The following is a 26,171-nucleotide window of genomic DNA, read 5'->3' as shown; positions in this document are numbered from 1 at the left end:
CACCCCAAGATGCGCCTCTGCAGTACGTGGATTATTTTGATTTAAAGGCAACTGAGATCCTACAGACTCACAAGAAACTTCTACTTCTCCCCTAAAGAATTTAAATTACGGGCCTTGCCCATAAGCATTATCACCAGAACTTTTTATAATCTATCTATAGGGCAGAGCAAACTTCTAATTACTGAATATCTGTTCTTCTTAGTGTCCTTTTGTAAAAGGACACAGCCAGCTCCCTCCCCCAAAGAGGATTTGTAATGTGGTCCAGAAATTGGAGTGTCCAAGAAAAAATACAGGATATTCTCACCTCGCTCCCCGCCCCCGCGCCCCCTCGCCCCACCCCACCCCCGCCCTCCCCACGCAGGCTGCCAAGGTGGTTGGGAGACAGGGAGCAGGGCCATTGAGAGTTACTTTGCATGTCAATAACAGGAGGATAGTTTCATACTTCAAGTGCAGAGATGGCTATTTTGCATATCAACAAGGCTAACGGGGAAGGTTTAACCCAGGAAGGAACTGGGAAGCAGCTTCCTTGAAGATGGGGTTGCAGGGGGAGGGTTTGCTAGAGGTTTAACTCCCAAGCGCAGCAGCCACACCAGAAGCTTTTTGACCACGCAGCTTAGGAAAGCGGGATGTAACTGGGAAGGGGAGATGGCCTGCCAGAGAGACAACAGGATACAGACTCGGGAAACAACGTTGAAGACCACGTGGGAAGAGAAGGGGAGAAAGGACTCTTGCTCGTGGGCCAGGAGAAGCTGCCTTGCAGTTCTGGATTAAGAACTGAAGATCTCAGCGCCATGGCTGACGGTGCTGGGAACTGCGACAGGCCTGCCTAGCTGAGCCCCGGACTTCTGTTCTTTTTCTTCTGAAGGACGGTACCCCTGACTGGCCTGACTGGGCAAAGTGGGAAGGCAGGACTGTGTGTGTTGGTGGGTGTTTTAAAGGGATCTTGAGATTTTAACAGAAACATTTAGCCATTATTAAAAACTTGTATAACTTTTGAATAAATAGTTCCTTTCCTTTTCACTAAACCCTTTCAGTGAGAGCCATAATTTTTAAGGGCAGCAGGCAAAAGACCTAGAACAGAGGGTGTTTTTCCAATAATAGTATCTGGGGACCCTCCCACCCCCTGCAATGGGTCCATTATTCGGTAACCCTTTGAATGACCTTCTTGCCTTCAGAAGCCAAGTCTCCTTATCTCATCCTTAGCTCAGAATGCCATATATGAGGTCTGTCCAGAAGATATCCAGCCATGTACTATGAAACAGATAATATTGAAGAAGATACAAGATACAAGGAACATTGTACCTAGGACAATGGCACCTCAGTCCCCTTCAAAGTAGGCACCTTGGAACCTCACACAGTTGTCCCAGTCACTATTAGCTGCCCCATCATATTTTCCTGAATCTCATTGATGGTCTGAAATCTCTTCCCTTTCAAAGATAATTTTAGTTTTGGGAAAAGCCAGAAGTCACAGGACACCATATCTGGGCTGTAAGGGGGTCAAGTCACCTGGGTGATTTGATGTTTTGCAAAAAAACTGCACGAGATGTGATGTGTGAGTGGGCATGTTGTCATGATGAAGCTGCCAATCACCAGCTGCCCATAGCTGTGGCCTTCTGAATCATCCAAATAGTTTCCATGAAGGAATGTTCAAGCTTAATGCAAAATTTGGTGCAGATTAATTGATCTACTTGCTCAGTCATATTAAATGCAATGGCCGTACAGTATACATGCTCACTCACTGGCACCTACTGCCCCCACTGACTAGTATAGTGAAATCATCATTGTGTCACACGTGCATTCCAGTCCACTCTCCTTGGCTTCCAGGTTACAACAATGTCGTGCAAACTGTTCTCCTTATATTAACAAAAGCTGGACTTTTTCCAGACAGACCTCATTGTATATCTCATTTTCCCTTTCTGTCTCTGAACTTCTCATGTATGTGGGGTCTCTGACTCATGAATGTGGGGTTCCCACATGTACATAGGTAGTGATTTTGGTTATTTTCTCTTGTTAATCTGTCTCATGCAGATTTAATTATTGGACCATCTGAAAGAACTGAGAAAAAAGTTCCTTTCTTATAACTCACAAGAGAATTTAGGTATCTCCTTCTTTGTAAAGCAGTTATAAACAAGTAGGGCATTCCCTTTACTGTGATAATCATTTCACTTTTTTTATTGAAATAATAAATGCATATAAATGTTCAGCTCAAAACACTTTCACAACTAGAACCAGAGGAGACATTTTCAGTGCCTTAGAAACTCTTCTCATGAATCATCCAGTCATTATTATCCACCCTGCGGGTAACCGCGATCCCTGAGTTCTAACAGAGCAGTTGAGTTTTACACATTTTTTTTTCTCCATACAAATAAAAACATCAGTATGTACTCTTTTTGTGTCTGACTTCTTTTGCTCAACATTGTCATGAGGCTCATTCATCCCGAGTGCAGGTGTACACTTTCATTCTCATTATTACATAGTATCTCCACTGTGTGAATATTCCACAATGTATTTATCCAGCGTATTGCTGACAGACATTTGAGTAATTTCCAGTGTGAGAACATTATGAAGAGAGCTGGTATGAACATTTCTTTTTGAATATACCCAGGCATGGAATTAATGAGTCAAAGTATAATATATATTCAATCTAGTAGATTCTAATGGTTGTACCAGTTTATGTTCCTTCCAGCAATATGAGTTCTAGCTGTACTACAACTCTCAACATTTAGTATTTCCTATTGTATTTCACTTCAGCCATTCTGATAGGTGTGGTTCCCGTGTAGTTTTAATTTGCATTTCTCTGATGACTAGCTAAAGAAGCACATTTCAGATGCTTACTGGCTACTTGGATGTTCTCTTTTATGAAGTTGTAACCAAGCAGACAGTGGCCTGTTCCCATGGTGCCTTGGTGCATGATCCAACAATCAGTACTGGAAGGAACTGGTCTTTATTTGCAATATTCCAACCTTGGGGGGCAGGGGGCTCAGAGCATTTATGCTTGGAGCCCTCCTTTCCCATGAGACTCAGCACTTCCCTCATTCCCCAAAACACTGTAAGCTAAAAACAAACCCAATATTTCCCTATATTCTTATCTTAGGCCAGTTGTACAACAGTTCTCCAGTCTCTTTGGAAGGTGCCAAAGTCACCATTCTCACACAGCAGCTCTCTCCTTCAGGATCTGGGGTACATTGTCATCAGCCTCCATGTAATTGTCCAGGAAAGCATATGACATGGTGCACTAGAACATGGTGAAGTTTAGGAACGACAAGTCCCGAGAGTCCAGATAGAGTCCGGGTTTGCAAAGCAGCAGGTCAGCATCTTGCAAGGGAGAGTCTTCAGAGGCAGCTAGAGCAGGCACGATCAGAGTAGCAACATGTCTCCTTCCTTACTACACCAGGCCTCACGGCCAGATCCTGACTACAGACTGCATACCGTATTTTGCCATGTATAATGCACACCCACATTTTTGGGCCCAAACTTTCAGGGAAAAAAATCTTTCTTTTTAATTTTTTAATCCAATTATTTATTTATTTATATTTAGATACTTGTTTTTGTATTATAAAGGAATTCTAGCATTTATTTTTGAACATATTATGGTAAAAGAAAGTTTATGTAACAATAATTACAAAACATAAGAACAGATAACAAGGTATGTGAAATTTTAATTAGTACTACGCATGCACAATGTGCACCCTTATTTTTCCCTCAAAAATTTGGGCAGAACAGTGTACATTATACACAGCAAAGTATGGTAGTTGCTTACTTACTTCTTCCCCTCACAGGCTGTTACACCATTCCTCCCTCAAGGCTCTTCTACTCCCTTCCAAGTCACATGGCCAAATTCCCTCGTGGCTGCCAGTCCTTAGTTTAAATCCTGACCCAGAACTTCCTAAATTACCTCATCTCCAACTCCTCCCACAATGAACTACATTTGCCAGTTCTCCTGTGTTGTTTACATTTTCTTGACTGCCATCCCTAGTCAGGGCAAGAGTGACTTAGGGATCCAGGGGGAACCACCTCCTCTGGCTAGATCACCAGTCAGGATATGCCCTTAAAGTCATACCCACCTTGTCTCGAAGCAGCAGCACAGCTATTAACACAGCTATTCAACTAGCTTATCGTTGTAATGTAAAGTATCTTAATCCTGTCGTCTGCTCTTCCCCATTCCCCAACCAAGGTTTGTGGGGGTTTTCCCCTATTTTCTGGGGGGCACCTTCACTGTGTACCCCGTTACAAAGTGGCCTTTCAGATCTTTTCTGTTTAGTTGAAGGTCTTTTTAAAATTGATTTGCAAGTACTTGTTTTATATTCTAAATATGAATGCTTTGTTGAATACACACATGCAGCAAATCTTATACTTACTCTATGGGTTGCTTTTCGTTCTTAATAGTGTCTTTTGATAAAATAGAAATTACTGATTTTAATATAGTATAACTTTTTTTTTTTTTCTGGTTAGCAGTTTATGTCCCATTTAATTTACTCTATTAAACTTCCTCCAAGGTTGCAAAGTTGTTGTGTTCTCAAAAACTTTATTATTAAATTTTTCACATTTAGATCTGTAATCCATTTGGAATTGATTTTCTATATCATGTGCAAAAGGGGTCAAGATACATTTTTTTCCTCATATGGATATCAAATGACCCAGTTTCATTTACTGAAAATAAGGCATGTCCCCTCTGTACTGCATAGTATAAAATCAGGTGACTGCTTTCATTCCCAGTCTCCTCTTTTAACAGAAATCACTGCTTGCTTAATTACCAAACAAGAATATTAACTGTAGGAGATATTAAAAATATGATTAAAATAAAGGAAATGTTAAAACTGTAGTAATTCCACCTCCCAGGCCTAATGAACATTAAGTAAATATAGATCTTGACCTTTTTTCAATGGCTAAATAGCTATGAATATTTTTTAAACTAAAATAAATCACACTATCAATACTGATTTTTAAACTACTTTTTACTTTACCTTTGATGTTGACAAATATGCATCTAAAATATTTCTAATAACTAACCAGTATTCCTTTTTACATTGTACTCCCCAAAGGATAATTATTTTGATATTGTTTGGCTTTCTCATGGCCTTTCTCATTCTTAAAAGGAGAAAAACTTTGGATTTACAAATCTTAAATCTGAAAGTTTTTAAACCTGGTGTCAATAGCCTCAGGAAAAAAATCTCAAAAACTTCAGTCAGAGGGCAATCGTGAAGCTATTGAATGGCAATAACTCAACTCTTCCTGTTGTTCCAGTTACCACAATTAACTGAGGGTTTTTTCTTCTCTGGGAAAAATCTCAGTTCACTGGCAGAACAAGCTATAGCTTTGCTATCACCACACAAATAATGGTTGCTCAAACTCTTTACTATTTTCTTCTACTTCTTGTTAATCTTCCTATTTTCATCTCAAATCTATCATTAAATCTTCTGAGCCTAGTTCCCTTATTGTTACAAAATGAATAATGTACCTACTTTCTAGGGTAGTTGTGAGAATTAAATGAGCTAATGTTTGTAGACTCAAAGCTGTACCTGGTACTGAGTAAAGGACTACTGAGACTATTATTACTCCAAAATGTTTTTCCTCTGGAAGACTACATTGACTATGTAGTTTTCTCTGTTCCCACTTAAGATTCATTTCTTATAAATTAATATAATAAGACATCATTGAAAAATCTAAGTGGTGTGCCCTACCTGGTGTGGCTCAGTGGATTAAGCGCCGACCTGTGACCAAAGGGTCACTGGTTCAATTCCAAGTGTGGGGCACATGCCTGGGTTGCAGGCCAGGTGCCCAGGAGGGGGCACACAAAATGAAGCCAGCATTGATATTTCTCCCCCTCTCTAAAATTAAATAAATAAAATCTTTGTTAAAAAAACCTAAGTGGAAAAGATTAAAAAACCAATGACTTTCAGTGCTGGCGGGGTTGTGGTGACACTAACGCTCTCATACGTTGGCTGTGGTTCTAGAAACTGTTAAAAATCTTTTCAAACACTCAGGCTATGCTTGTCAATGGCCTTTGACTCGTTAACTCTGAAACAGGTAGAATAAAATATTCCCAGAAATTACTCCAAGTCAAGCCCTACCAAAACAAATTGCTCCATGGAGTGAAGCCCTGCCAGGACTATGGCCGTTATCAATAGGTAGCTATGAAACAGTGGTCCAAGAATGTCCTGGGGGCCCCTTGCCTCCAGAGGAAGCTGCAACAGCTGCCCATCGGCCACCCACGCCCCCAGCACCGGCCTGCCATTGTGCCAGGGCTGCTTTGCCTGCTCCACACCAGGCAGGCTTAGGGGATGGTTATTGCTGGTCCTGGAGGTCCAGCAGGAAAAGAGGTGTTAAAGGGGCAGATGCTGAAACTGGGGGACAATGGGCGCCACGTGGTCAGGAAGGAAGCCCTCACCGCCCCCCCCGCCCCCCCTACAGAAAGACACAGCAGCAACTGGAACTGTGCTGCCTGAGACACACTGGAGGGCAGCACACCAGGAGCTGGACGCCTGGAGCACAGGCTCTGAAAGATGCCTAAAGAGACAGCGACTGGAAACCAGAGTTGCCGCTTACATTTCTTAAAGGAAGATACTTTTGGGTGGGAGAAGATGTTCCTGGAGCATCCTTGGACTGAGCTAGCAAAGGGTGGCAGGGTGATTTTCTTTGGCTGTCATAAACAGGCTTTGAGGCAGAAACCTGCCATTTCAAACTGTGTAAACTTTGAATAAAATATTACTTTCCTTTCGACCAAACTCCACTTCCCGAATTTTTGCCTGTTGATGACAAGTGTAAGACCCCACTGCTTGGTAACAAAAATATTTACTCTGCTTGTCTCTGAGTAGTAAGATTATGAATCTTTTTACTCTTCTACATCTTTTTCTTGTTTTATAATTTTATGTGATGAATATTTTACTTTCAAAATCAAGGGAAAAAAGGTTATTTCAAAATCTATTGCTATATATGCTATGATACAGGGTGTATAACTGAGAGAAATTCCTTGATAATCGTTGAGGAAGCGTACTTGTGAATGGTGTTTGGACACAATTTAATGCATCACTTTATGGGAAAAAAATTGAGAAATTAGTCCTGTTCAACATCTTATTGGTCTATTATAACGGCCAACTTTAGGATCAAATTTTATTGGAGTAATTGCATGTAACATTACATACATGATCACAACAGGAATGTGGGGATCTGCATTCACAACATGAGTTTCTAATGAGTTTATTCTCTACTAATCCTACATGCTATCACTATTTAAAAACTTGTAGCTTGATGAGATCAAGAGGAAATCATGAATCCCTATTCTGATCCCATGAATGAATTTGAAAACGATACTCATTTCCAAAGAAATGTTCAGAGCCTTTTCTAAACTTGCTAGTTCTTAGCAATATGGAGATCAGTAGTTTGAAGAAAAAGGTTAATAATGTTGATGGCATTTATTCAATAAATGTTCATCACGAGTTAAAGGGTAGAATGTGTATGGGGGTAGCTAATTCAGCCTGAGAAACCTCTCAGAAGAAGTGCCACTGCGCTGGTTTTTGAAGGATCAATAAGGGAGGAGAAAGGGAAGGAATTCCAGGCAGAAAGAACAGTGTATGCAAAGGTAGGGAGGTATTAAAGAGCGTTAGGAAATATTTTGTCTGGCTTTCCCATACTCACTCATATGAGATGGTATATGTATTTTTTAGCTTCAAGTCTAAACAATGGACTGAGAAGATTCCTTAAAGTTCTTTGAGAATTCTATGACGATGTGTTGAAAATTTTGTCTTGAAATAAGGTGTTTGCCATGTATAATTCCAAGTGCAAGTAGCTAAGCAAGAATTTCAAAAATTTGCAAATAAATTCAGTCTGAAACAAAATATACTATACAGGTATGAAAATATGTGATACTTCTATTAGTTGTTTTTGCAACAGTCCAAAAGCAAAGATATCAAAAGATTCTTTTGGGTATCAGTTAGTTTTCATTATGTTATATTAAAATACCATTTCATTCTTACTTCGTTGCTAATAAGGTAGTTTATAAGCAGAAGGAGTATGTTTAAAATAATGATAAGAAGAGATAGATGGGGAAGAGGGATAATTTTCAGAGATCATTCTGTTTGCTTTAAGCATTTTTTAATTTATAGAAGAAACACATTTGATTGTAGACTTCCTAGGAAAGTGCTTAAAGTTATTTTGTATTTTTGTATATTTACTTTCATAGCAACTTTATTGAGATACAATCCATATACTATAACCTAAAATTATTTCAACAAAAATAGAAATCATGGCCTCACTGGTATGGCTTTGTGGGTTGGGTGTTGTCTTGCAAACTGAGGGGTCACTGGTGCATATCCTAGTTAGGGCACATTCCTGGGTTGTGGGCCAGGTCCCAGTTGGGGGTGTGTGAGTGATGGCCAATCAATGTTTCTCCTCCTTTCTGCATCTTTTCCCCTAGTTCTATAAATAATTAGAATCTTTAAAAGAAATCATGTGTAATCTTACCAGATAACACATTGATATTGCATCACACAATTATGAAATGTTGTATCTAATCTTTTTTTAAAAGATTTTCCTTGGATATAAGCATCCAATTTGAAGCAGTAAAATGATAGTATTAATTAAACAAAATTTCACTGGTTAAAAAGAATATGTGTCAAAATATACCCACAATAATTCCTTTGTAGAAAAGATTCAGATTTCTAGCAGTAGTTATTTTGGGAAAAGTGGGAGGGGTCTTAGGTTTGTTGAGAGGGTAGTGAGGCAAAAGATATTTTAATTATCTTCAGTGTTTTGATTTTTAAAAAAAATATTTGGTGTATTGCTTAAGTAATTAAACATTAATTTAAAAAATCCAGACATAAAAAAAGTTATCACCTGTATAAAATAAATTTTGAAATGGGCAGTTATGATAAATGAAAGAGAATTAACATGTCTAGTCTTAACAGGGACAATAATTTCAAGAGCCTTGCCCTGCCAACATGGCCTTACCCTCATTTTTACAATTATTTCATAACTCATTGGTTCCAAAATCATTGATATTGTATCACACAATTACGAAATGTTGGAATCATGACAGGCATCAGAAATTCAGGTAGTCTAACTAGTTTTTAATGTTTACTTTTCCTCCAAAAATATGTTCCTGATTATCACTTTCAGTGACTCTTAAAGAAACATGCTTAGAGTCAGACAACTTAATTTAACAATCATACATTGAAGACCTATATATTTAAAAATTTTTCAGGACCAATTGGAGTTAAAGTAACAAATACTCCATTAGAAGATTAAATAATTAAGCTGCATAATTGTGTTTACATCTTTGAAGCATGTAAAATTCATCTGGGATTTGGTGGCTAAGGATAGTTATCCCTCATTGTGATAGCCTATTTGGAAAACAGCTTTTTCTCCTCAGGAAATGAAAGGAATGGAAATGACATGAGAAATGTTTTCAAGTACTTTTTGCGAAATATCCACACCATAACAAACTGTAATGGGGGACCACCCCTGGAAATGAGGGGTGGAGATGCGCTGAAGACAGCGCATGCACGCATTGCCCTGGCAACGGGGATGACCCACGCCTGCTGCAGGAAAAAGAGGTGGATAGAGACTGGCGCCAAAAGCTGGGGGGTCAGGGCGGATAATTGGATGGGAAGGACATACCCTCCCATCTACTACTGGGGCACAGGGGGATTATGGGGGCAGTTTTAAAAAGTGGAACACATGGAAAATGTGTGCTTTTGCTCCCCCATCCTCTGGCTGGTGGGTATGGGGCCAGGGGGCTGAAGTTCCTGAGCCGGTGGGCCATGCCAGGATTCCCCATGCCCATTCCCAAGTGCTCCAGGACTTGCCTGGATAGGAGCACAGCAGGTTCTGGGAAGAGGGCAGAGGGGAGGCTTCGGCTGGCAAGCTCAGGGAGTGTGGCTGACTGGAAGCCCTGGGTCCATTTCCCCTGATGGGAAGCAGTGGTGGTTGTTACCTGCCTGCTGAGCAGGGCCCCAGCACAACCAGGGGACAGGCCCCATGCCCTTCCTCAAGTGCTCCAAGCCTGATCAGAAGGGTTACCACTGGACTCTGTCTCCAGAGTTTTTGTCTATGGGCTGTGAGCAGTAGGACCCCAATGGTTGTTCAGTTGCAAAACTCCTTTAGAACATCGTTAATCATAGTAAAGAACACAACTGAAAAGTATAATTCACTTTAATTGAGGCTGTAATGTAAAGGTGAGCACAACTTAAAAGGCATAGCATAGAAAATCATAGTATCTTTCAGTAAATTCTAGATTAGCAAATAAAAAATTATTAGAATAATTTTCCAGTGACTCTTCAATTGTTTGGAATGCCAATGTAAAGCATATTTCTACACACATTTGAACGGCTGCTAGAGAATACATTAGAAAATATTCAATTTGAGAGCAGATAAAATATATCAGATAAAATATATAATAAGGTGCACATTTTAAGATACAAGATAGATCTCTCTTGCTTTTACTTTAAAGTAATTTTTTTCATGCATTCTAATAATCGTATGAGAAAAACATTTACTTTTTTTTATTATAACCCTAAGGAAGGAAGAACAAATATGGAGAAGTCCTCGCAGCTCAGTAGGATTCAAATTCCGCACCTTTCACAATTGTAAATGGCAAGTAATGGAAGAAGTTCAGGATACTACACTTGTTCAGGCTTCCACACACATCAGTTTAAACTACTTAAACCCGATATAACATTTGGATAACTGACACAGTGCCATTTCTCTAGCACAGCTGAGAACCATTTTTATTTATGACTTTTAGTTCCCACATTAGTTTAAACAAACAAAACAAAATTTATGTTTACATATAGGATCCGGTTCAACATATTAGCTTTTAGTTCAATATACACCAATATACAGGGGCAATGTATTGAATAGCTTTATTGCTCAAGAAATTCCATTCAGCAGAAGAAAAGAATGGGTAAGTTCTATGTAGTCCTGTATTTCACTAGAACATGTTGGCGGTTACAAGGGAGTAAGCGAGAACAAATGTAGAAATCCGTCACAATGGAATATGGGAAGAGCTGCCATTTTCTCTTTGCCATTACAATTATTCTTCTTAGGAAGAAACCTGAAAATGGAGCTGAATTTATCACAATTTTAACCTTTGTAAATGAGATAAAATTCATTCCCTGGGCCAAAAACCACAAGCAGCTGTTGGGAGCAGGAGGGCCACAAGGACAGAAGAAAACAGATTCACCCCATTGTTATCAAGAATCGGCCTCCCTGCTATGTGCTTCGCTTCACTTGCTGGGCTGTTGACCACCATGCCAGTGCTTTCATCCCAACCTAGAGTGGAAAAGCCAAGTGAGGTCCAAAATCCAAATGACTTGACAAAAATAAAAAGTAGTTTTCCTCCTCAAAGGAAATAATCTTTGAAAGATTCTCAGCCATTTATAAAATGACATTAGTGGATAATCTATATGGTGAGAGATACGGAAACCTTGATTACAAAAGGCCTCTTTGAATAAACAGGTTTTAGTACCCCTCAATACTGTTCTTTCAACACTGCTAGCGTTCATTCAGAATTAGAAGAGAGAAAATGAAAAGCGGAGATGACATGAAACTGGCACACTGGCCCAGCCTACCCACTAGTTCCCTTCCAAGACCAACCTGTGAGGCCCCTGAAAGTAGAGATCACGTCAGCAGCCTCTGCCATGGATACCCAGGACCCAGCAAGGTGCCAGCATAAAAGAGGCACATCAATATTATTGAATGAATTAACCGGTCCACAGCCCACAACTGATTTTCAACCCACTCTATATGATCAGAAACTTTTCCAGTTAGAGCTCAGTTTAGAATAAAACTTAAGCTCATTAAAAGAACACGTTCATGTGTGTGTAGAGTATTGAGCCTTTAGTGTGAATTAAAATCTAATTGATTCCTCCTTTGCATCAAGATGAGATTAACAAAACTGAGGTAACATTTTGACTGGTGGGTAAGAGAGCAGAATGGCAAGTAGATTATCTTGTGGCATGAACAGAATTGAGAGGACTGTACTCAGGAAAGCTCTCCAGACTCCCAGCCTCTTCATCAAATGAATCAAAGGGGAAAACATAGTTGATAGAGTTTGGAGCAAATATACACTTAACAGAATATGTCACTGCACTAACATGACATGAAAACTTCAGAAGCAAAGCACAGAGAACTTTCGGGAAAACTGACTGTCTAATATATCTTAAGTGGGGCTAAAAACTCAGTAGGGAGGGAAGCAAGCACGATGTCACAGTAGAAAAGAAGGTCATATATGTACAGTCAGGTTAGGAAAATGATTATCTCTCAAATGGCCTTGGAAAACAATTGGAAGGAAGGTTTATTAAAATGATTTATCTCAAATATTCTGCTTTCCTGGGATTAGGTGAAGTCCCATTAACAAAACCACATGTTTCCTGCACTATCCATCCTCCCCACACAGCTTCTACTTATTGCTCCGCAGGACTAATTCTCTTTCAATTAGCCTAACAGGAAAGAATAAGAAAGTCAAAACTGTGCAAGAGACTTTGCCCAATCATTCCTGGTCTTTCACTTGTGGTGTTCTGGGGATTGTTTTCATTGTTATATCTTCTTTTCTTTTCTTCTTCTTTAATAAACTAATTAGTTGCAATAATAACGTGAAGTTCTTACCTGAATATTGCATTGTAGCTCCTAAATACGAGTCCACAATTGATCCTAGTAATCCGGCTATACCCCCAAATACAATAATTGGCCACTGGGGAGCAGAAATGTCCAAATCATTAACAAAAACCAACTGCGTGAGGAAGTAGGCAAAGCCCACAGCGGTTCCACCAAGGACACTGGAAGCAAGGCCCACAATTGTAATTCCTCCATTGGTCCCTGAAGAAACATGAATAAAATCATCTGGTTAACAATCAGCTAATACATAATGGCAAGGAAAACAAAAAATTTTGGTGCCTATCCCATCAAGGCTAATTTTTAAAAATAGTTCTCTTTCATTTAATCCAAATATCAAAAGAACATAGACTACTTAGAAAACTGTCTTTTCTCCTCAACTTCAGACATTCTAAGCAGTGAAGTATAATGGTTCAGTGGAGTCAATCTTGGTTTTACCATTTTCAAGCTTTGTGACTGTAGTAAAGTTACCTAACTTCTCTATGCCTTAGTTTCCTTGTTTTTAAGATAGAAATAAAAGAACCAATTCATACAGTTATTAAAAGTACTTACTGATAATCCATGTAGAGCAGTGCCTTCACATAGCACATACTAAAATATGTTCGCTGTTCATGATTATGATGATGATGAAGAAGAAAAAAAAGAAGGAAGAGGGAAAAACAGGAGGTAACAGGAGGAAAAGAAAAGTAGGGAAGAGAAAGGGGAGGAGGAGGTAATGACAACGACAAAAGAGAAGTTGGGGCTGACAATGGTAATGAGGAAAGATACATATTTAAGCAGTAACCACATAATAGACCCTCAGGAATACCTTATTGTTCCCTTCCTTTTTCTTTCCTAGTGATATGTCTGTGACTCAATCTCTGTTTCTGTATTGTTTATCTAGGGTTCGCTAACATTTCCTGCAAATTTTACTTATTATCACCAATTTAATAGACTATAGCAATTTTCCAATTAAGGTGACTAACAGTTATTTAAAAGGCTTTTAAATAAGAAACACAATAAATCAAGGTATTTTTTTTCACTTTTTTTTTAAAAAAAACTTAAATAAAGACTCACCTACTGGAACTTTCTCCCATGTTGTGATTAGCCTAGGTGAGCTTTTACTGAGAACAGTGCCAACTTCTGAAGCCCATGTGTCTCCAGCACAGCAAGCCAGTGCAGCCAAGAGAGACAAACACATCCAAGAAGCAGTGTACTGCTTGGAAAAATCTATTGGGATCTCCCCAGGGCCATTTTCTATCATGTACAGTAGGGCCAGCTCTGTGGGTACAGCTCCATTACAGAATACCTGAACCCAATTCCTCTGCCCACCTAGAAGGAAAGAAGTAGAAAAAGAGGACAAGAAATGTTTTCATCTCATCAGAAGGAAAATTATGGTGTATAGGAACTTAGATATTTTAATGTTTAAGAAAAGAAAAATGACTGAAATTTTTAAAATTACTAAAAGTGGGATGGTACCTTTGCCCACGTTCTATATTGTTTTAGAATAATTAATGAAAAGACTTTAGTGTTTCTAAAATTTTGCTGTTACTTGTTATTGTGGTGAAGGAATGATAAACTAAATTAGGCTACTACTTAAAGTAATTCTCATATAAAATTTATCTGTTTCCATAGTCTAAGTGTGTTTTGATTAAAACCTTATATGTTAGGATGAAAGTTACTTTTAAAAATAATGTCAAACATTATTTATTTACCTTCTTTATATTCTGAATCTAGATGTTTCTTTGTTTCTCCTTTCCATTTAGTGAGTTTTGAAGAAGAAAGGAAAAACATCATCAAAGAGGTAAAAAAGCTGAAATTTGCAATGGTTAGGATAAATCCAACTACCAGCCCTGAAAGAAACACATATACACACAGAATTATACTTAGTCCATACATTAATACTGTAAAAAAATGGATTTTTTCAGTTATTTTCATATTATAATCTGAAATTACATTTCCAATACATTTTCATTTTTACCAATGAATATATTACCAAATAGTAAACTGAATGTCAGTTTGATTAAATTGAGATGTATTTCTTACCATATTTTGATCTCCTTTCAAACAAACTATGCTATATAAATGTAAGATATTTTAGAAATATTTTTTATACTGGAGTTGCAGAACACAACATGATTTTATTATTATTAAATAATATATATTATAGATATGTACCATTTAGGTAGCTAGTCTGAAGAATTTTCAAATTAACTGTAAATCTCTCAGAGGAGGTAAGACTATAAAGTCTTTTAGGTTTCTATTTTTTTTACATTTCCCCCCACAGCCTGGTATTTATTTTTCAAAATATAAGCTTTTTATGCTTTTTCAAGAATTTTCACAGGCTTTCATGTTGAGCCACCATACACACCATATTGCACAGCATACAAAGAAACAGGGAAGTATGGCCCATACAAAAGGGAAAAAAAATATGAAGACTGTCACTGAGAAAGGCCAGGTGGTGGGCTTACTAAACAGACTTTAAAACAACTGACTTTTAAAGATGCTCAAAAGAATAAGGAAGATGTGGTGAAAGTCAGGAAAATAATGTATAAACAATATTGAAATATAAATGAAGAGATAGAAAACCTAAAGAGAAATCCAAAGGAAATACTGAAGCTGAAAAGTGCAATAATAAAAATTAAAAATTCACTAGAGATTCAAGGGCACATTTGACCAGGCAGAAGAAATAATCAGTGAACTTTAATACAGAACAATGGAAATTTTTAAATATGAAAAAAACAAAAAAGACTGAAGAAAAGTGAAGAGAGCATGAGGGACCTATAGGACACCATTATGTAGACCAACATATACATGTGGGAATCCCAGGAGAAGAAAGAAGGAGAAGGGGACAGAGAAATTATTTGAAGAAGTATTGGTCAAAAGCTTTCCCTGTTTGATGAAAGACATGAATATAAACATGCAAGAAGCTCAACAAACTCCAAGTAGATGAATTCAAAGAGACCCACAACATGACACATTATAATCCAACTTTTCAAAGACCTTTGAAAGGACAAAGAGAATCTTGAAAACAGTAAGAGGTAATCAACCGGTCACAAAAAAAGGGATCCTCAATGAGATTATCAGCAGATTTCTTATCAGAAACTTTGGAGGCTGGAAGGTACTAGGCTGATATAGTTAAAGTGCTAAAAGAAAAAAAAATGTCAACCAAGAATCCTATATCTAGCCAAACTATTTTTGACACATGGGGAAGAAGGAAGAAATTAAGACAGAGTCTTAAAACGTTATTGATGTCATGCTGACAAAAATTCAAAGTACAATGTTATAACTTTAGGATGTTAAATGTAATTCTCATGGTAACCAGAAAGAAGAAAGACAGACCAAAAAAAACCCCCAAAAACCCTATAAGTCATATAGACTATATGCTGTCTACAAGAGACTCTTTTTGAATCTTATTTTTATTTTTGATTTTAGAGAGAGGGGAAGGGAGGAAGAAGAGAGGGAGGGAAACATCAACACGAGTGAGAAACATTTATCGGTTGCCTTTCACACTCTGTACTCACCTTGACTGGGGAAAGAACCCACAACCCAGGAACATGCCCTGATGGGGAAAGAACTAGCAACCTTTTGGTTTGCGGGACAAAGTCCAAGCAAACTGAGCCACACCAGCCAGACAAGACTCATTTTGAATCCAATGACACAAATAGGTTGAAAATAAAAGGACTGAAAATAATACTCTATGCAAATAGTAACTAAAATAAAGCAGGGGTGGTTGTACCGAGAGACAAAAATCAGAGAAACTTGCTACTGTGTCCATGTGACAAGACCCCACCACATATTTTTTTTTAAGCATTTTCTTTCTTTCTGGCATAACAAGATATTATAGGCTCATACTAAATCTACTTTGTCCCACCCTGGAAGCAGCTATTTCTCTGAGGAGCTCTGGTTCATTTTAGTGGAGAATGGATATTAGAGGTCAAGATCCAGGCTCACAATGTGCTCATTTCTGTTGGGGTATATTTGCTTTTTGTGGACAGGGACAGTAAATATACACACATATACACACAAATATACCCGCATGCACATGTATATGCACACACACATACACATAAATATTTTAGAAATCACAAGATTACACCAATAACTACATTTCTAATCCATCTCCACAGGATTTGTCTTGCTTTTCTCCATTCTGTATCTGTATATGTTTTTCTCCTTAGTGAGAATCCTGGCTTCAAACAACGACAATTTCACTCATTTGGTCAATCCTTTATTACATCTAAACTTTTTTAGAATTGCTTCACCACTACTAGAACAAAACTTAAAATATAATTTAATATTAAATATATAAATAGTAAATATTAAATAGAATAGGGATCAGGGTCCTATTTTTGTAGTAACTTTTTGTTGGTTAGTACAAGGTACAAGTACCACAACTATTGAGACACTGGTTGACTGATTGATCCAGAGATACTCAACTATTGGCATTTCACTTACATTTATTACATTTTAAATGAGAGTGCAAAAAAAAAAAAACAGAGTAATTCTGTATGAAGTATATACTAATAAAGTGCTTCAGTTTTGAAGTAGAATAGAATACAACTCTCAGCTCCTTTACTTACTTTTAGATGACTGGGAGAAGTTACCTAGCCTTAAGGTTGGATTTTTCATTAGTAAGTAAGAATAATAATAATTCCTACCTCACTGGCTTGCTGCAAGAAGTTAAATGAGATAAACTTCATAAGGTGCATATTATATTATCTAGCACACAGAAGGCTCTTACAAAAGTAGTATATGACTATGGGAGGGAAAGCCAAAACATACATAAGCATAAAAAGTAAGAGTCTAAGAATCTCTCCCTCTCCTTCATCACCTCTCATCTATCTCTTCTCCATGGTTAGTCACTGTTAACAATTTGTTCCATTGTCTTAAAATAAAACCAAAGAAGGTCACCCCAAGACAACCTACCATGAGATACTATAAAAGTCATCTACTTTTTTTTTTTTACTTAAACCACTTTAAAATTACATGAAGTGATCAATGTTCATGTTGATGACAGGTTCAGGATGAGGAAATGAACTGAAGGCTTTGAAGGAATAATTTTTTTCATGCAGTTTAAAAGTATCTTGGAATTTTGGAAACTCCCAGCTTTGTGTGAATTTTTAAATTAGTAAAACTTGTTATCTCTAATTTGTATCTATGGCACCTCCCCAATCCATCTCTCCAATTTCTAATTGTCATTGATAAGTTAATATGCATAAGAATAAGGTGCTCCCAAAGCACTAAAAGACTCAAGGATTACGGCTGACTTCTGAGTTTGAAATAGGTAAATGGTGTACATTATAGATGCCATCTAGTTAAGTAAAAGAACTGTCTACAAAAGTCTCTGAAGATGGGAGTGAGTTATACCCAAAATTCCAACCAAGGTGACTTGGGTATAATCTTTGGGGATCGATACTTTATAATTTAATAAATTCAAATCTAATCAACTCTATCACATGTAATTTGCCTAGAGGAAGATTATGGAAATCAAAAGAAGGCTGGTTAACCCAAAATAAGAACAACTGAAAAAATCTGCAATGTCTAAATTAAATTACAGCGGGGCAGAAAGTAGGAGAAAAAACAAGGGTAATTATCCAGTTAATTAATAGCTGTGGTCCAGCTAACAAAAGTCTGCTCATATCCCTGAACATATGTTAGAGCTTTGAATGAACTTCCAGGAAGCCATCTAAAAAGAAGTGGTCAAACTCCATACGCCACTGCATCCTGCTTATACATGAACCTTCTTGACTGTTGCACACAACCAATCAAAAGTTGTAAATGTTTCTTCCTTATGGACTTTGCACCCATTCTAAAATTGCCCCTGCTGCATCCCTCCCCACTTATCTACAGCCAGTGTAAATTCTTTCAGAACATCTTACATCTTTAAAAAAGAATCTCTTGAGCTCCCCTCACCAATAAGCCCATATAGCCCTATTTCATATGATAAAGACATTTTTTTGTTTTTCCATCTGGCTCTGCTGCTGGTGGTACAGACTGTATGTCTCAGGATATGATCTTTCTTCTAGCTAGCATATGGCTCCATAACCCTTTTCTTTCATAAAACCTTTTGGCTGCAAAGGCTTTCTGTTTAACAACATGAACACCTAAAGAATCAGAGGTTTCCAGACTTGTCAAACACTGTACAACGAACAAGATCCTTTGAACTGCGACTTGCATTACTCTTTCTCAGACTTTGTAGTTACCAAAGCAACCTTTTAATTATAATGTGAATTGTTAAATAGCCTGACTACAGGAATAGGGCATGCCTGAACAGAAATGTTTACCTTCCAGTTGGCCTGGGAGTTCCATATTTTATCAGATTAATAAAGTAGCATTCTGGCTCGTATATCAGTCCCTTGTGAAAATGAGCAGCACAATCAGTTTTTTGATCAACTGTGGGTACCTGACAGAATGAGGTTTCCATTTCAGAAAAACTCAACACCAGATCTGAATGATGGTGACTAAAAACAGGTGAAGGCCATACTTGTGAGCCTACAGGGAGTACAACCACTGGCCTTTCCTGTCAACACCCCATTTGTCGTGCACTTACAGCGTCTACTTCTGGGGATTAAATGCCTCAAACCCATCTTACTTATCATCTGTCTCCCCTGACTACAAATGTAACCTCTCTGACAGTGGAATATTTATCCATTTTGTTCACTACTAAATTGTTAAGTGCCCAGAACAGTGCCTGGCATACAGGGGACCCTCTCTAAATATTTGTTGAATGACTAGATGAAAAAATGATAAATCACTAAGCCCAATAGTCTTGGTAAGTGAAATTAAATTTAAACTTGTCAAATCAAAAGTCCAATGACAACCTGTTCACACCGACATGTCCACAGAAACACAATAACTAACTAGATTAGGCGATATTTCTTTGGAGCAAATTGCCTCCATAGTGTTTTATACATTAGCTTACAAGCTCTTTCCCACATATCCTTTCATATGATTTGCTACTTATTTTGGGAATAGTCTTCCAAGGAGGCCAGAGCCCTCCACTTCAGTGTCCACCTTAAGCATTGTCTCAACCCTCTTCCATCAACACTGAGCTATGTGTTTCTATGCCAATGAGGACTCTAAATGCCTAGATCCTGCAAAGTTCTGAAACTCTTCTAAATCCTAAGTACACTAAAGGCACAATATCATAAACCTTGGTAAAAGTTCCTATGATTATGAATAGTAGCAGTGGGAAAAAACATTAACTTACAGTTATAAAATACTTATTATGTATGCCAGGTGCTATGCCTAACATTTTATATGGATAACTCTTCATGATTTAAGTCAATGCCAAAAGCACTATTATCCCTTTTTATTTTACAGATGGGAAAAGCACAACACTGAAAGTTTAAGTGACTTACAGTCATACTCCATAACAGTATTCCCAAGTACTACGATATACTTTAAATCAGCATTACAGTTTTTTTGTCCTTAAGGGAAAAAAGAGCTACAAACAGAAAAGATACCAACATTTCATAGACTGAAATAATCAGTAAAGAACAGAGGTTTTAAAGTCATCTATATATGTTTCTGAAGCACCTACTATGTGTGTAACACTATTCAAAGAAGCATGGGACCCAGAAGCATAAGATATACTCTGCCTCCAGAAACTTTATGATATGGTTGAAAGTAAATAACAAGTCACTAACAGTGAATGTTTATATAATGCTTTATAATTTTAAATGATGTATTTTCCCACACATTATCCTGTTTGGGCCTTACCAATAAGCCCATAGGACCTACTTCACAAAAGATAAAGAAAAGTGAGGCACTGAGGATTTAGGCAATGTGGCAAAAGTTCACAGATGTAGGTGGCCGTACTAGGATTCAGATATTTATCTCCTAATTCTAAATTGTGCTAGGTAGGCAACAAATAGAGGCCCAAGGGCTAGAAGGCAGAAAAGAAAATGGTAGCAGAAACCAAAAGTAGAGATCAGAAAAATAGGAGAAGAAGCAGGGTATATACAATAGGGAAGCCAAAGAAGATGAAATTTCAAGAAGGACTTGCTATAGATGAAGAATAATAAAAACCAACGCAAGGCAGCTGCAACCTGAGAAAGGATATTTTTAGCAAAGCATATCTCCATTATTATATTTAAGCAAAGATTGTTTAAATTATTTGCTATAAATAGGTTAACACTTCCAAAGCGATAACAGCAGTGCCTGATACATAGTATATATAACATTTACAAAATAAATAAAACATAACAATTCCTAATACTTATGGATTATACGGTTAAGACAAAATTCATATAAAAATATCGACACATCTGTTAGCTATTTTTTCCAATGGCTCTTTTATCTAGGAAGAGTGCTTCAATGTTTCTGCTAGCAGATAACTTTATCCAACTAAAGGAGCAGAGTAATCAAGGTCCTCCAAAGTCTATTCTACTAATTTACTTCATACAAATTATAAAGTTAAATTTGTACATTACACTTAAAAGGATATGTTACTATTTGAAAATTTGACAGAATAGGAATGCTGAGCAATGCATAACTTTATCATTGTCTAAAATATATAATGTTTTGATTTATAGTCTCATGTAACCAGAATGTAGAAAACATGTTTAAATTTTATAAGCAAGCATATTATACGGTTAAAGACTCAAAAACAAAACATACCTCCCAAAGCCCCACTGTGATCTAAACTTTTCTTTTTAAGGCCACGAGATATAATCAGAACAGGAACAACAACAGAAAACAGCCAACGCCAAGGAGAAATAGGCTGTAAGTTACCTGAAAAATTATAAAGGTAGAATATAAATTGGGTGAGTCCTGCATAGGTTAGTTTTGGCTATAAATATTGACAACTGCATTCTGAATTAAAATACTGTCATAAATAGGGAAACTCAGATAAAGTCACCAAAGTAAAATATTTATGTTGAGACTTGTATGTTTTCAGAGAGACAATCCTGGCAGTAACCAAATAAGTCCTGTCCAAGTTTTGGAAACTATTTACAACTATTTATAATAATGGATATTTCATACATATTTGCAGATTTGAAATGAATTTTTTTTTTTTTTTTTGGAGAGGAGGCATGCATTCAGTCTCAAGAATAGTATAGAACAAACTTCTTTCTTAACAGGATCCAATATTCCTCTCTCTGCCTTTCAGAGATTTTTTTTTTTAAAGTAACATTCTCACATGCTACACACCTCAGGATTTAATGGTTAGCAACTGGTTTTTCCAAAAATTTCATCCAGATGTTTTGTTTGGTTAGCATAACATTTTTAAACAATTTAAGACAGAAGAAACAAACAATCCCAAGGTATAAACAATGAGTTAACATTTATAGATTAGTAGATTTAATATGCAAATTCAGATTCTTGGCTTTTGTTTTAAAACCTGGAAACTTGGGCCAAGTGGCAGAATTGACTACAGGTGAATAGAGGCTGACTCTTTTTAAGTGGATAATTGTTTTCCTATTTTAAGTTCCCGCCATTCCTAACCAACTCAACACCAAGGCTGAGGATCTACAAAAAAGGAAAATGTGAACTATTGCTTGTGCCTGTGTTTCAATCAAAAATAAGAAAATGAAAGACAAAGAGGGACAAATGTTGAACAAAAAAATCCTATTTCTGAATTGGAAAACCATTCCCTTGTATTTAATATACAGAGGTCGGGGACAGCTTCACTTATATGCATAGGGTGCCTGGACCCAGGATGACCTTCAATTTTTAAATCCTGTTTTATTTTATTTAGTTAATATTGGCATTAAGGAAAATCTTTTCTTCCTTTGCCCTTCCTCCTCAAACCCTCATCCCCTACTGTGACTCATGATGAATGGACAGCTCTGAAACTTCTGTATTCGGAAGAACACCTGTTTAATCATTCATGTGCCTCTCTGAAAAAGAAGGAAGGTCTGAACTGGCAATCACTTAGGACAATCCTTTATTAAGGTCTGAACTGGCAATCACTTAGGACAATCCTTTATTAAGGTCTGAACTGGCAATCACTTAGGACAATCCTTTATTAAGGTCTGAACTGGCAATCACTTAGGACAATCCTTTATGAGCGTACTTCCTCGTTTCCTCTTGAACTTAACAGTGTTTTGTTTTTATAGGGGCACCAAGGAAGTTTACGTAAAAGCATACTTATGCTCTAAAGCAGCTTCACAACCTTAAAGATTTGAGGCTGGAGTACCTTCTATTTATGCAAAGTGGCTTCAGACTTTAAAAGAAGTCTGTTCTCTTGAAGTGATTGAACAGCAAACAAATTCTCTAAATCTCCAAATATAAACACTAGATCATCTTTTAGAGACAAATGAAACTGATAAATTGTTATGAATATTCCTTTTAAAAACGTCACTGCAATAGCTTTACGAAACTAGTTATTTCTCATTCAAGATCGATGTAATAATTACTTAAAACAAAAACATTGAAATAGGTATAACTAATATTTTCACAAACAGCATTTATTAAAGGGTTTACAACGTTCAAGGAACTGTTTATATTTTCTGGTAAATTAAATCCAAGCTGTAGAAGTTAAATGCACACAATTATAACCACTCAGAGGATATGAGATTTGATTTTCACAACAGTACAATTTTAAAATCCACCGATTAGTGTATTAAAAAATGACTTACGACATTCATACTTACCATAATAGGTGTTTGCAGTCATAGACAAAATCCAGAAAGCTAAAGAAATGCAAATGACCAGACTCAATATAACTATATTAGTTATCATCTTTATATATTTTTTGCATATATTTTCGTCAAGATCTGTCATGGAAAATAAGGATATAAGCACCTGAGAGAGAAAATACATAGCATTTCTTAAAAAAAGAAAAGTCATTCAAGTTGCCAGCAAAACACTTGTGCGGAGGCGAAGATAAATGCCAACATCGTCTACTGATCAAAAAAATAATATAAACCCAAACTATTTCTGGAAACCGTTACTGGTGGACAGCTCAAAATGCGTCCACTCCGAGTGCCGCCTCCAGGTCGCGGTCCCTTTGTAGCTGTACGCGGGCCGGAAGCTGAACGGAGAAGCGGAAGCAGCCAATCCGCTGTCCTCCCGACCGCGAGTTCCACCGCCCGCCTACGCGCCTCGGTGCCCGACCGTGGCAGACTGCGGGAGCCTGACTCGGACGAGTCGCAGCAGCTAGCCCGGCGCGACGGAGAGCGGTCACGTATGGGCTGCAGCCTGCGCTACCCTAGCGCTCACGTCCAGCCGGCCGGAGTCAAGCCCCAGCTTGACCCGAGCCCGCGCCTCGCTGCGTCTCCACCTCCGGCGGCTCCCCTTCAGAGTGCATGCGCAGTGGCCGCCCGAGCACGCCGTCTCGCTCACGCGAGCGTTTAAAGAGCGACTCCCACGGCTGGCAGGTAGGGCGGACGCACGGAGGAGTGGCTGCGGATCGTCGCTGGAGGGTTTGTAATGCTGCCCAAAATACTGGAGATATCTGGGACCTTAGGTCCTTGCGTTTGAGGACACTTGTAAACGCTGAAAAATGAAATCACCGCCTGGTTAGGAATAGAATAAAGGAATGCAGGTGAATTTAGACCCAGTAAATCCATTTCAAGCATACTATTCAAATACTTTTTCAACTACGAGGAGTTCAGGACATAATATTATGGATTGGGGCATATATTGTGTTATAAAAACGGAATTTTATGAGAAAGAAAAATGATTTAAAACAACCTATAGTGTTTAGCACGTATAATGTGCTGGGCATTGCTGGTTGCTAGAGATGTGAAGAGAAAGCTAGACATAACTTCTGCTATTGAGCTCTGAAATTATTGTCATGACACTACTTTCATCGTGGAAATGTGTACACACATCTCATCGGAAGTGTATGCATTCAGTCAATTCATTTGGAAAACAACGTTACCAGTAACAATCCAACTCTCATGACTCATTTCACATTTTATTTTAAATAAATTTTGTTTGGGTTAACAAAAAATTGATAATTACAATATATTTAAGAACTGTTCAGTTAGTTCCTGACAATTTTAAGGAGGCAAATCAGTTTCAGAAATAGAACCCGTGTGTTTTAACCCTCTAAGAGTACTTTTAAAAACTCAAATTATTCTATTTAAAGCTATGTGCCAAAACAACACCCTTTCCTTTGCTGAGAAATCTAATTAATTAGTTCATTAAAAACCAAATCTGTGAAGTAGGACTAAATGGTAGTGGCCTTCTCTTACTAGACTACATGCATAATATGGTCTTGATAAGTTCATTTTGTGCTCACTCTTTCTTTTAGTTTGTTCAGCACAAATAATTGGATTACCTCAGAAGGCTGACTGGCCAATATCGGTGATACCAAACAATTTTATAAATGGTTTAGCATATTAACATTGTTTTTGTCTCTTAGATAAAATTATAAACCAATCTTGGTTCTCCAACGCCCCCCCTCCCCCCGCCCCACCCCTCACTTTATCACAATCACAGGATAACATTGTCTGATACTGGTGTTCTGAGATTTTTATGTCCAACAGAAAATCATGGGCTAGCTGTGTCAGGCCTCTCCTAACAACACTGTCAAGCTAGTTCCCGGATGTCAGGAATGATTTTCTCATAACTGTCTGGCTATAATTGCATATTAAACAATAAATAATAGTGCCAGTGACTGACCCTTCAAATAAATATTTTACTTCTCTTTTTTCTCAGTGTGCAATTATTGCTGTTTTCCTCTATAAATAAGTTTTTTAGCTTAAGACTGAAACAACCTGGAAGAATTAACGTAGTTAAGATATACTATTCTTTTTTTTAAAAAAAGATGATTTTTACAGTCTGATAATTTTTATAGACTTTGTCAAAAATTTCAACAAAGCTTTTCTCTAGTTCCTTTAAAAGCCATTTTCTAGCAACAGAATTTTTGGTTAAGCATTTCTTCAACTATTATATTCCTCGGGATATTAGTAGGAATGCGACCCTCTACCCTGACTCCCCAACCCAGTACCTCTGATCAAATGTAAAGTTGAGAAGTTTTTTGTACTCATAGGACTGTGAGAATGCATTGTTAAAGGCTCTGAGAAGCTTAGAACCTTGAACATCTTTGTTTAAATCTTTAAAAAATAATTTTTATTTAGAGAGAAAGAGACATCAGTTTTTCTCCACTTATGCATTCATTGGTTGCTCCTCATATGTATCTTGACAAGATATCAAACCTAAAACCTTGGTATATCAGGATGATGCACTAATGAACTGAGCACGTTCCCCTCAGAAAAATGAGTTTGAGACTTTCTATAGTAATCAGAGTAACAAAGTTTGTTGCATTAATAACCTGTAAATGTCACAATATAAATACCTATTTGTTTATTCTTTGACATAAACAAGTTTGGATTTTCCTGGGATAGACATTTGGTACTTAACACCAATTATAAAAAGCACCCAATAGCAAAAAGTACTTACGATTGTCAGGAAAGTGGATTCCATGTACAGTCCCTTTCAATCTAAGCCAAAGGACGGTTTAGATTTTCTGAAACCTAGTATTTGAATGCCTAATATACAAGGCCTGCCCGGAAAAAGTCCAGCCATTGTTACTGTAAGGAGAGAGTGGTTTGTGTGGCATTGACTTAACCTGGTAGCCAAAGAAAGTGGACTGGAATGCACGTGCATGAACAATGACAACA

At 37.5% G+C, this 26,171-nt stretch overlaps 1 protein-coding gene across 2 annotated transcripts; it reads right to left on the bottom strand.

Annotated features, from left to right (window-relative positions):
• Positions 1-10,697: 10,697 nt before the first annotated feature.
• Positions 10,698-23,835, bottom strand: TMEM19 (transmembrane protein 19). Of its 2 annotated transcripts, XM_054580116.1 has the most exons (7): positions 23,344-23,399; positions 23,193-23,231; positions 21,214-21,327; positions 14,304-14,441; positions 13,666-13,920; positions 12,604-12,813; positions 10,698-11,268 (listed from the first exon to the last, which is right to left on the bottom strand). In XM_054580116.1, the coding sequence occupies exons 2-7, from the start codon at positions 23,212-23,214 to the stop codon at positions 11,105-11,107; spliced, it is 903 nt and encodes a 300-aa protein (XP_054436091.1). In that variant the 5' UTR covers positions 23,215-23,231; positions 23,344-23,399; the 3' UTR covers positions 10,698-11,104. The 2 variants fall into 2 exon arrangements, with proteins under 2 accessions (XP_054436091.1, XP_054436090.1); XM_054580115.1 differs by having other exon boundaries at positions 23,193-23,835.
• Between the last annotated feature and the right edge of the window lie 2,336 nt (positions 23,836-26,171).

Source organism: Pteronotus mesoamericanus, unplaced genomic scaffold (assembly GCF_021234165.1).
Source record: "Pteronotus mesoamericanus isolate MK-2021 breed Mesoamerican mustached bat unplaced genomic scaffold, CSHL_Meso_final contig_56, whole genome shotgun sequence".
Classification (NCBI taxonomy): Eukaryota; Metazoa; Chordata; class Mammalia; order Chiroptera; family Mormoopidae; genus Pteronotus; species Pteronotus mesoamericanus.
This window is presented reverse-complemented; position numbering and strand designations above follow the sequence as displayed.

Bases quoted from the DNA above. Each gene is read 5' to 3' on its own strand.
- TMEM19 (XM_054580115.1), bottom strand. From the start codon at position 23,388: ATGACTTTTCTTTTTTTAAGAAATGCTATGTATTTTCTCTCTCAGGTG. The intron at 14,442-21,213 runs GTATGTTTTGTT...TGTTTCTTTCAG, and splicing joins TCACAGTGGGGCTTTGGGAG to GGCTGGTAGTTGGATTTATC. The intron at 11,269-12,603 runs GTAAGAACTTCA...TTTCCACTCTAG, and splicing joins AGCTACAATGCAATATTCAG to GTTGGGATGAAAGCACTGGC.